The sequence below is a fragment of the Sorex araneus genome, chromosome 1, assembly GCF_027595985.1.
Source record: "Sorex araneus isolate mSorAra2 chromosome 1, mSorAra2.pri, whole genome shotgun sequence".
In the NCBI taxonomy this organism is placed as follows: Eukaryota; Metazoa; Chordata; class Mammalia; order Eulipotyphla; family Soricidae; genus Sorex; species Sorex araneus.
Window position 1 is genome coordinate 176210228 of NC_073302.1, and position 12313 is coordinate 176222540.

General features: G+C 38.4%; 1 protein-coding gene across 1 annotated transcript in view; it reads right to left on the minus strand.

Moving 5' to 3' along the window:
* Positions 1 to 2191: 2191 nt before the first annotated feature.
* Positions 2192 to 12313, minus strand: part of SLC25A46 (solute carrier family 25 member 46) — a 28042-nt gene continuing 17920 nt past the window's right edge. Inside the window, exons 6-8 of the mRNA XM_055145364.1 lie at positions 10158 to 10214; positions 8965 to 9022; positions 2192 to 5543 (exon numbers count right to left, since the gene is read on the minus strand). Of these exons, the coding sequence (XP_055001339.1) occupies positions 4965 to 5543; positions 8965 to 9022; positions 10158 to 10214 (694 nt within the window). The 3' untranslated portion in view covers positions 2192 to 4964. The remainder of the gene's footprint in view (positions 5544 to 8964; positions 9023 to 10157; positions 10215 to 12313) is intronic.

Genomic DNA, 12313 nt, shown 5'->3' on the forward strand with positions numbered 1-12313 from the left:
GTAGCCCAGTTCACAGTCCCAGTGCATTGCTATTAGATGCTGCGCTGGATGCCCGAATGTGTTAGATCTCTGGAATCAAAGTCTTTAGGCGCAGAGGGTCCCCTGATTATGTTTTTTTTTTGTTACTGTAACTATTGTTTCCGTTTCTGTAACTGACAGTTTTCTGACTGTTAATTTACATATTCTTAGTATGTGGCTAGATTTCATTGGACAATAGTATAAGCCAGTAAATAAAAAGAGACTGAAAATGCTGCTCTGTGTCACAAGATATAGGTAAGTCTTGTGGTCCTCCGTGAACAGTAATTTCTTTCGCGTGCCTATCTCACCTAGTTAGATGGTCTGATGATGCTGACCGAGAAGACCTAAGTTGAATGTCTGGCTGTTTTTGGTTGCTTAACTTTGTGAAACAGCTCTATAATCTCAACACTTTCTACACTTAGCCTAGTCAGGAACGTGGCTTGTCTCCTCTCTCATTTCCTGTAGTTTGTAGACAGCCATTGGTGTTGGTTTAAGGTGATCGCCTCAGGTGGATCACCTCCGGTAGATTACCCTGTCTTGGGAATGTGGGACTATCTAAATTCACATGTACATCTCTTGTGGAAGTCTGAATGTTCCCATCTGCAGATAGTCTCTTGCACATCTCAAGAGTAATTCTGTACCTTGGGACTCTGCTGTTTTTCTGGTCCTTAAAGTGTCTCCGAACAACACCTAACATTTTTTCGCTCTGAGGTTCTAGTTAGGCAAAACATCTGTGACCATACTGTGTCCATTCTTCCGGTAGCCCCTACAGACTAGTACAAATAACCAGAACAATTTGTAAATCATGTTTGCTGTCTCTCCCAGGTCCACAATGACAGTGACTGTTGTTTAAAATTGCCACAGACCCTGGGAGGGGCCCTGAGGGCAGAAGTCAACATATCCCAGAGGTTTCCTACAATTCTCTTTTTTAAAATTTATTTTTGTTTTTAATTGAATCACCATTAGTTACAAAGCTTTCGTGATCATTTAAGTCACACAATATTCCAACATCAATCCCTCCACCAGTGTACATTTCCTGCCACCAACATCCTCCCGACCCCCTCCTGCCCCTTGTCCCCCAGCCTGCCTCTATGGTACTTTCCTTTGTTGTCTCTCTCTCTCTCCTTTTTGCAATGGAATATTATACAACTGTTACAAAATTAAGTCATGAAATTCACTTATAAATGAATGGACATGGAGAGTATCATGCTAAGTGAAATGTCAGGACGACAGACATAGAATGACTGCACTCACTTGTGGGATATTTAAAAAAAAACAAAACCCAACAACATAATATGAGACTACCACCCAAGGACAGTAGAAACAAGGGTTGGGATGAATGGTTCATGGTTGGATGCCTGCCTCAAGGGCGAGGGGAGAGGGCAGATAGAGAAGGGACCATTATGACAATTTCTGCCCCCCACTCCAATATTTGGATCATACCTGGCAATGCTCAGGGTTAATCCTGGCTCTACACTCAGAAATTACTCCTGGTGGTTCTCAGGGGACCATATAGAATACTGGGGATCAAACCCAAGTCAGTCATGTGCAAGGCAAATGCCCTCCTCACTGTACTACTGCTCTGGCCCAACTGTCTTTCTCTTGACTTAGGATTCACTCAGTGTTGCAAATCTTTGCCTTCCAGAGTTCTGGCAAAGGCTTTGAAAAGCTCTTGGTGGCATTTTTACTTCTATTAAGAGGCAGTTTGGAACTGCCTATATGTCATTTGCTGTCCACCCTCTACCACTTGCTTTGATAAGCTACCTCTCTATATCTTTTTCTTCTCTAAACACTATTCAGAAAGTTTCCAAGGTTCAGACCTGTAAGGTCTGTTGTAAAGTTCAAAATGGGTAACAAACAAGCTATGTCACAACTACATCGGATTTTTTAAATGCTGTGCCATACCCCACAAAACATCTCTAACTTTAAATTTGCATTTTTAATTTTTCTATAAAAAATTGCATTACTTGTGTCAGGGATATAGCTCAGTGGTAGAACATTTGTCTTGCATGTGTGAGATTCTGGGTTTGGTCATCTCACCATACACACAAACATACTTATGTATATATACAAATATATGTGTATATATATATATAAATACATATACACATGTATACTCATATATATATACACATACAATTTTACCACTAGTGCATATCATTTAGCATCAGAATTAGAAAAATGTTGTTTTATTTCAATTTTATTGAATATGTTCATATTACACAATCTACTGAAAATAGTGAAAACAGCATGACTTCATCACCACCACACACACAAAACTATTTTACAGCTGATGAAATATTTTCTAATATTTATTGTCAAATTACAAGGTTTTGCTATTTGACTATACAGTTTGGTACTATATCAGTGATAATCAGTAACCAAAGAGAAAATATACTGTACATCCAGTTTATATTGGAGAGAACATAAGAGAAAGCAGAAATGCCCAAGTTATCATTCAAATTCTAGTGTAATATGAGTTTCTACCAAGGGGATTTTATTTGCTTCTGAATATGGACAAAAATAATTCATTTAAACCTGGTGACCATTTTCAAGCACTGGGAGAGTAACAAACTGAGGGTAAATATCCTCCACAATCTTAGCTAAACAAGGTGTTTCAAGCGGTAAACTGTTTTCTGTGCAGATGAGTAGAGAAATATTTAAGCATTTGTACCCAACTGGTGGGAGATGCTTGCAGCAAAAAGCATTCTCGTTTCCAAACTCTGTTCAAGTCTGTGGTGAGCATTTAAATACGTTTTCTGTTGTGCCACTCCTGCCGGTGCTCAGGACTTCCTCTTGGCTCTGTGATCAGGTCTCGCTCTAGGAACATTCCGGTGCAAGGCCGGCTGCGTGGGAGGCAAGCAGGCACCTTGTGCCCTGTACTATCACTCTAGCCCTTAAAAGAGTTCTTACGATGCTCATATCCCAGCTAATTTGGAAAGAGAGTAAAAAATAGTGTCTTACTTCCACTTTTCCATGTTAAAGTCAACTTGTAGACTTTCTCCAGAGACAGAAGACCATTCTCATTTGTATGCAGTTCAGTTAACCAATCGTGTATTATCTCTATAATATAAAAACTTATAACTGAATATTCATGTTAACCTCCACCAATTCATGTTAACCTCCAGCTGATTTTTAAAGGATCCACAGGTTTGCACCAATAATACCTGACAGTCTATTCTAGAAAATTTCTAAAACTTGAAATTTTCTGGTTTACTACTGTCTGAAATAAATGTATTTGGTTATGATAAAGACAAAAGGTGCTAACAAAGTTGGATATACTACAAACATCTAAAATTAGCTATTCAAAAGCAACTAAAACAGTTTAAATGATATAACTTGGTCAAGGCAAGTCATAATCTCTGTGGAATTTAAAAGTGGAAAACTTTTGTATTTCAATAATTGGAAACACACACACACACACACACACACACACACACACACACACACACGCATGCCAAACTGTCTCATACTTTTTTCTGGTTTTGTTCCCAACAATATTAATCACAAAACGTAATTATTTGACATTCAGCAATCCAAGCAAACCTGCTTTTGTACATTCTATGTTGTGTCAATTCAAGGCCACTGCACTTGTATGCCAAATGATTATAGTAAAACTCACCACTCACACGAACAAATTAAAAGTTTTAAAATGTTAAATGACAGATCAGCCAAATGCTTATCACCTCACTATACTAATGGTCTTTCCCACCAGATTGAACTGAGTAGTAGTTTGGGTTTTTAAACTTTTTTTGGATTATATTGATCAACAATTTTACATTTGCTTCTTTTCTTCCTCTATTTAAAAACAAAACAAAAACAGTAAAAAACTAAGGACAAATTTCCTTTAAGGTTCGTTTTTTTTTTTCCTTAGTACATAAAAACAAGTACATATCCTGACTTGTTTCAATAAAAGGTGGTATGGATGTATTTGTTTTTCCCCTTAAGAATATCACGTTAGGAGAAGAAAGCTTTAAAGAAAAACTTGGAGAAAATAAAAATTAAAGCCATTATTTAATGATGACAAGGCAAGAAGTACAAATTTCCAGGTGGATTTTAATTGTCTCTCTTAAGACAAATCATTCATAAAGAAAGGCAAGTGACATTCCTTTTAGCACACGCACTGTAACTCTGGTCACAATAATGTTATCATGATTGTAGTCTTTTAAGAGTAGTTCTAAAAACAGTCTGATGATTCATTTAACTAGGCAGGCAAATCAAACTTTATAAAAGTATGATCAATTTGAAGTTACTGGCATTAAAATGCTGGGTTTGATTACGGACAAAAAAATGGTATTGACTTCTAGGTATCTGGGGACCTTCACTTTTAATGTTTTACTCTGATATTTAGGCAAAATTTCATTCTACGTAATAAACCTATTTAAGAGTAGAAATGTGTAAAGATGAAGTCCATGATGTGAAGACTTAATAAATGTACACACTAAAAGTTCTACAGGATAATGGAATTTAACTCCTCAATTCCTGCTTAAAGATGACCAAGTCTAATGCCTCTACCCTTTATCACAGACGATGTATTTATGTATCTAAGGTAAAACTGATCCTCTGATATCATAAACTATATTAAGGATGATATGATATGCCACTATAATCCTACAAGGTTCACCAATTATAAATTGTATGAAAGTTGAATGGAATAAATTCAACTTTATGACAGTGTTTTTCAAACTTGATGACAAATACTTTGCCCCGAATTACTTTTAGCTCAGCATAAATGCTAAACTGGGTAGAATTTAATTTATGAGTCATAATTGTACTGTGTTTCCAAACTAGGAGTATTCTGCCCAAAATATATATGAATCCCTATCAATATAGTAAGCATCTTTAAAAGTTAGTCTCATTTTCTAATCCATCTTTCAGCCAGTAGTTTACTTTTATCCCTCATAATTCCATAATAAGGTCTTTTAGAATAATGTGGAGCCTAAATTTCAAATGCTATTTTGAAGAATTGCAGCGTAGATAATTTTGGTAATCTGTAACACAGCTGCATGCAGTGTGTACTGTATTATGAGAGCACCAAAACCTTTATAAAAACCAAACACTCCTTCCTCCTGCCTGATGGTGTTGATGCAGTCCCTCATGCCCTCATACTGTGTGTTAATTGGAAGCACTTCATAGCCAAGGTCTGTATTGTCAATTATTGTGCGTGTTCCTTGAATGTGAAGGCGGTGCAAGACTGTTTCCAATGGGTAAAGTATAATGTCAGAGCACAGACTGGCAGCAAAGTTAGCAATAAGTTCTGGAAAATAAGCATCCAACATACACTGTACAGGACTAGTGCTCTCAGCTAAGTGGCTACTGTAAGTCTTTCTCTTTAGAACTAGTAGGACCAACTTCTGAATGAGTGAACTGATGATGTAATGAAGAACCCCGTGCAGCACAGTAGGGAAGATCAAGGAAAGAAGAGGAAGTAGTCGTTTGCTATGAGGCACTCCCAAGCCTAACACTCTTCCAAGTCCTTCTCTGACACACTCCAAAATTCCAGTGTTATCTCGAATGATCTCACTCTGAAATAAAAACAAAAAGTTAACTTTTCTTTTAAACCACAGAAAGATTCTTTGTAGTACCCCTTTAAATCCTAATTTACTAACTCAAGAGGAAACATTAATGGTATGCAGACTTCAAATGTTAAACAGGCATCAGTTTATTCTTTTCAAAAGAAACATCATAAAACAGTTATGAAGCTCGGAGCTCCACTCACTGGAAGGAAAACAGGCGATGTGCACAAAATAAGCTTAGTTTCCGGAATCTCAAGAAGCTCCTTAGAACTAATTTCAAAAAGCAACAAATACAGGACACCTAAGGAGGGAGCACTGTGCTTTGAATTCTTAAGTTGCTGAGCCTACCTGCATGCCTCACTAGTCACCCCGGAGTTTGCTATTCTATAAAAATGGAGTTAATACTAATTTTTGTGCAGCTGCTGAGCACATTAAATGAAAAAGCTCTTTAATCAACAATGGTCATCAATAATAATATCATCTAGAAGGAAATCAATTAGTGAAGGCAATTAATAATGTCATGCAGCATCATTATGTCTGTCTCTTTGCATAAAAAAGCCTGTGAGGCACTCTAGTGGTAAGGAGAGGCAAGGACAGAAAAGCTGAGCCGGATGTCTGGGCCAGGGCTCTGCAAGGGCCCTGGGAGGGACACTCCCTTCTGCGTGAAGGGTGAAACGGGAGCCCAGACTATTAAGCACTGGGCAGAGAATGAGAGACTATAAGGTCCCATAGGTAAGAGGGGGATAGAAAACATAGGAAGATCACTGTGATGATATGGCTGTTAGTGAGAGAAATGCAAGCCTGGGGTTGGAATGAAAGTGACATGATCAAGCTTCTCTCCAGACACTCTGTAAGAAGGTGCCCCAAGTGAGAACCAGGCAATGCCTTCCTTAGTTGGTCAGGCAACTTCCTCTCATCTCTCAGTTTGAAAGAAAGTGGATGGAAAACTCTGAATTCTGGTATGTACAGCTTGGACCTTTCTTCATAATTTAAGTCCGTGTGCACACAGATGAACTTTATAATGCAGGGCCAGAACGAAGACTCTTAATGACGATCATGGATCATCACTAGGAAGTTCATCAGGAGGCATTTTTCAAGAGACCTATGTATAAACATCATTTTTTTTTTTTTTTTTTTGCTTTTTTTGGGTCACACCCGGCAATGCACAGGGGTCACTCCTGGCTCATGCATTCAGGAATTACCCCTGGTGCTCAGGGGACCATAGGGGATGCTGGGATTCAAACCCGGGTCGGTCGCGTGTAAGGCAAATACCCTACCCGCTGTGCTCTCTCCAGCCCCAACATCTATTTTTTAAGAGAGAATGTTTCCACAGTGAGATGCCCAGCACAAAGAACAATAAACTGAAGAAGGAAAGAAGCTAAGTACAAGTGGAGTATATGGTTCAATGGGATAAAAATAGCTGCCTATCAGTGGGATGAAACAAAGCTCAGACATTGTTTGAAGTTAGAATTATGAAAGCATGATAAATTATGATTTACTTTACAGTGGAAGTCTTTCGTTTTTAGGGTGAACAAAACACAGTATCATTAATATAGGAAGAGAAAAGATTCAAAAGGAAACTAATTTTCAGAGTAGGTTTTGGGTAAAAATGATTTAATTCACATAAAGATTAAAGTAAAAACAATTTATGAGGGGGCTGGAGCGATAGCACAACAGGTAGAGCATTTGCCTTGCATGCGGCCAACCCGGGTTCGATTCCCAGCATCCTATATGGTCCCCTGAGCACCACCAGGAATAGTTCCTGAGTGCATGAGCCAGGAGTAACTCCTGTGCATCGACGGGTGTGACCCAAAAAGAAAAAAAAAAACCAAAAAACCAATTCATGAGGGTACATTAACTCTTCAGGACTCATTCATGAATATGGATAAATTTCTGAATGTAGGATAAGAAACCGAGAGTTTGTACATTGGGCAGAGTGGAAAATATAGTCAAGAGATTTATTTAAAAAGAGGAAGTTGTACAAAAAGCAGAAATCTAAGAAAAACTGATCTAGAAAATTCCACATAAAAATTCACAATGAGGGAGTTAGCAAGTGAAACCTAAAAGAGGCAGAGACTGTGTTTGAACCAACCAACGACTAACACAGTGAGCAGGCCACTTTACAGGGATGACTGATCCCATCAGAGATTAAAATACCATTACTGCAACTTTATAGATGAGAAATTGAGATTTCCAAAATTTAGTCAAGGTCTAATTTAAGAAGAGGAATGTGGTTTGTGATATGGGTCTATTTAAAGTTAAAACTTAGTGACCAGCTGGTGAAGGGATGGGTGTTTGAGAATTGTATAACTGAGACTTAAACCTGAAAGCTTTGTAACTTTCCACATGGTGAATCAATAAAAGAATAAAAAAAAAAAAACCAAAAAACTTAGTGACCAGTAAAACATACTTCCTAGTTGTTATACCCTTAAATAATTACCTTCCTGCGATATGCTTCCTTATCTAACAAATTGTTTCATTATCTACAAATTCCTTTTCTTCCTCATACACTGTTTTACATATAAATATATTAGCACCTAGAAAGGCTTGCATAGAAAGTAAAATGATACATACAACAAACACAAGATGTAATTACATAATTAGTCAGGAATTTTCTTATAAGTAAAGTTAAAATGATCTTTATCAGACCAGTTTTAAGTATAGGCACAAACTGGTAAGAAACCAGCATTAATTCAGCATTCTCATATATACATATATGAAGCCTCCTGAAAGGCCTCCACAGAGAGCAGAATGATACTTGTAACAATCAAAAAGACAGATGGTATGCAATTAGTTGGATTTTTCTTAGGAATTATTATGAATCTTCATTTTTATCAGTTTTAAGTACAGGCATTATATCAGTTTTATCAGTTTTAAGTATGGTAAGAAACAAGCATTAATTCAATGTTCTTGAAGTGCCACCATGTGGTGAGAAATAGTAAAACAATTAAAAAATCTAGCTGGAGATCAGTAGCATTTGTCATACCACATTGTCAACCATTTCTTACAAAGCATTTTTGTGAAGAATATAATGCCATTATTCACTACCTGTTGGGACGTTCTGCTCATGAAACGATGACTTCATTATGTTTTATGTTAGGTCATTAGTAATTATTGTCCTTTAAGTAATTAGGGTCGTGGTTAAAAACAGACCCTGTGAATTCTTTGTACTAAGATAAAAATCAGAGGCTAAATGAAGAGAACTCTGTTCTCTGAAAGGAATAAAAAATACATTCAAAATATGGAAAAAGTCTGGTAATAAAATACATGTTCCAACAATGTGCCTAGAATAAATTTTTGAGACAGTTTCTGTGAAATACAAATTTTAAAAAGATACTATCCTAAATTCATCGTTTGTGCTGATATATGCACATTTAGTATTTAAAATTTTAAAACATTTCAAATTAAATTATCGTGAAAGATAGCTCACCTGTACGGTTTCAATTAGACTTGCTGAATAAAAGGGCATTGCCACCATGTAAGTTAGACTGTAGAAATAAAAAAATAAATTCATCAGCATACTGACACTCTTACAATACATTTTTTAATTTCTTACATATCACCAAATTTATATTCATGTCTGAGTACTTAAAGCCTGTACCCAAAGGATATTTCAAAGACCCTCTTTGAATATTTTACTCAACAATAAGAGATGAAAAAAGTAAGTATGAATAACAATATACAGGCACAGCCTGCATAGACAATAATCTTATTTTAAACCAATAAAATACAGGCTTGTTTATGACTGTTTGGACAATGACCTGCATATAGTTAAAGCAGCCTACAAATCTGATACTTAAAATTTGGGATGAGGGATCTATTCCATTGCTTGCTTTTCTGATGATATTCAAAAAGAACACTGTTCTACTATTGCCCTTTCTAATCACTGTCCACTCCTAAATTTCCCACCCTGTGGAGCTAAGCCAGTCTTCAAAAGTGAATGAAGTCCCTTTAATTACCAAAAATAAAACACATAACAACCAATATTATACAGTTTTGCAAAGTTGTTTCCTATCACCAGCTATTTTAGACATAGTAATATTACAACTTTGCAAGCCTGCAAAATATAGTCATTTAAAATAATTACAAGGTGGGACTTACCTAACCCTATAGGCCAGGTCCTGGCAAGTAGTGGCCTTCAGGTGAATGGAAGGAACATCACTAAGTTATAAAATGCTGGAATGTCCCACAAAGGGAGCCAGCAAGCTGGGGGGTTTCCATATCACATCTTCAAAAAAAAAAAATTAAAAAGTGAAGAGTAAAATTCTAATCTACAAAAATGGTCAGTGATGTAAATCACTAAGTGCCTCATGACATTTCATTTCAGAAGTTTCAATGACACTAAGGTTTGGAGTTTCTTCATCACTATATGCATTTGTATTCTTAATAACAGAATAATTTTCTGGCATTCAGGTTAAAGAAGCTGGAGAGCTTTTCTCGCTTCCTAAGACCACAGTGTAGATTTCAGAATTGTACTGAGGCTGTTTTTGTGTCTTCTGAAGTTCACATCCCACAAATATTTAATTACTCTCAATTCCTTCACTATGCATACTTCAAAAGATTTTTTCAGTGCTAAAACTATAAAGTTCATTTTTTTCAATGAATGTCGCTTTTAATACTTACGATTTTAGTAAAAGGTGTTCTGCGATTTGTGTAAGATTCCATTTATGTGAAACCTCCCTGAAAAATAAAAATAAATTTAGGTAAAGCAAAACTCATGTTACTCAAAACATCATGAGTTAGTTTTGTTTTTAAAATGGTAACTGATGTAGTAAAAATATATTCTAATGTTAGTGAACATTTTTTCTTTCTTTAAACAACTGTAATTGGTTTGAAAAGAGAAAAATATCAACTATGCTTTTAAGAAGCTGACAAGAGGAAAAATAATTATGATTATCAAAAACAAACAAGAGATATTAAATGATACAGGAAGAAAAATAGCTTTTAAAAAGTGTGTAAAAGAATGACGGGGCCAGGGAAAGTAGCCAGCAGTGAAGCTGTGTTTCTGACTTCAATCCCAACACTGCTCTCCACCAATGCTCCTAGAGAACAGCTGTCAAGAGCCCTGGGCGGGCCGGGGGGTCCCCGCCTTCTCCCTGGGCACCCCCCTCCCCAACGGCCTTCTCCCTGGGCACCCCCCCTCCCCAACGGTCTTCTCTCTGGGCGCCCCCCTCCCCAACAGCCTTCTTCCTGGACTGCCCTCTCCCCTCCCCGACAGCCTTCTCCCTGAGCGCCCCCTCCCTGACAGCCTTCTCCCTGGGTGCCCCCCCCTCCCCGAGGACCTTCTCCCTGAGTGCCCCCCTCCCTGACAGCCTTCTCCCTGGGTGCTCCCCCTCCCCGAGGACCTTCTCCCTGAGCGCCCCCTCCCTGACAGCCTTCTCCCTGGGTGCCCCCCCTCCCCGAGGACCTTCTCCCTGAGTGCCCCCCTCCCTGACAGCCTTCTCCCTGGGTGCTCCCCCTCCCTGACAGCCTTCTCCCTGGGCGGCCCCCTTCCCTCCCCCACAGCCTTCTCCCTGGGTGTCCCTCCTCCCCAACAGCCTTCTCCCCGGGCGCCCCTGGCCCACAGCCTTCCCAGGTGCAGAACAGCTTTCAGGCCAGGCTTCACTGAGTCCCTAGGAGCTCTCGGGCCCTCTTTAGTTATGGATTTGTGTTACTGATCAAGGACAAGTGTTAACAGAAGATTCAAGAAGATGGGGATGCTACTTTGCCTCACCTAAATGGAGTATTACCTCCAACTAAAATTCAGCCTGGTAGATGGGTCTGTCTCCCTAAACCTGAAAACTGAATCCCCTTTGGATCAACTTCCTGCTACTTAGGTTCCTTCTAGAAACCAGAAAAGAGAAAGGAGTGTTAAGTTGAAAGAACAACAAAACCAGTTTCACCAAGGAAAGTATAAAAAGAGAGTGAACAAGACGAAGAACAGACTGAAAGTAAATAAAGAAGAAAAAAAGTGAAGAGCCAGAAGAGGCGGCGGGGAGAAGGAAGTGAAAGGGGCTAAGGGGTGCTGGCTCCACCAGCTGTCCTGTTATCCTGCTATCCACCCACAGTATCCAGCAACCAGAGAAATACATTTTCTACATGAGACTAATGACATGAAAAATACAAGGAGATATAAAAATAAATTATTTTCTATTAAAAAAGTGAAGAAAATAAATCAGTGTTTTGTTCCTCTAAGAACAAAAATATTGAAGAATGGGATGTCATGCAAACTTCCCAATGCTTTTCTGCAGGATATGCAGGAGGATGTTTAGCCAACATAAGTTATTTCTGATTTGTAAGATCCTAATGAGTCGGGGCTGGAGCAATAGGACGTGGGGAGGGCATTTGCCTTGCTGGGTTTGATTCCCAGCATCCCATGTGGTCCCTTGAGCACCACCAGGAGTAATTCCTGAGTGCATGAGCCAGGAGTAATACCCCTGTGACCCAAGAAGCAAAACAAAACAAAACAAAACAAAAAAAACAAAACCTTAATGAGTCTTGTGGATAATATTTTGATTATAATATTGCTAAGTAGTAAGCATTAGGTCTAAACACCCAGGAAAATTGACCTAAAATGACATTCATTGATCAAGATTTAAAAAGTAAGAGGCTGATCCCTCCATCTTATTCGTGACTCTTATGACAGTAAAACATGCTCAATCGCTGGCAGCACCAGGGCGCCACCATCACCCTGCAAGACCCTACTTCTACCAACTCTGCTAAGATCATTAGGTGAAAGGGAAAAAAGGAAGGATGCAATCAAGGGTATTAGAGAAACTTGAGACTCTCTTCATGTGCTC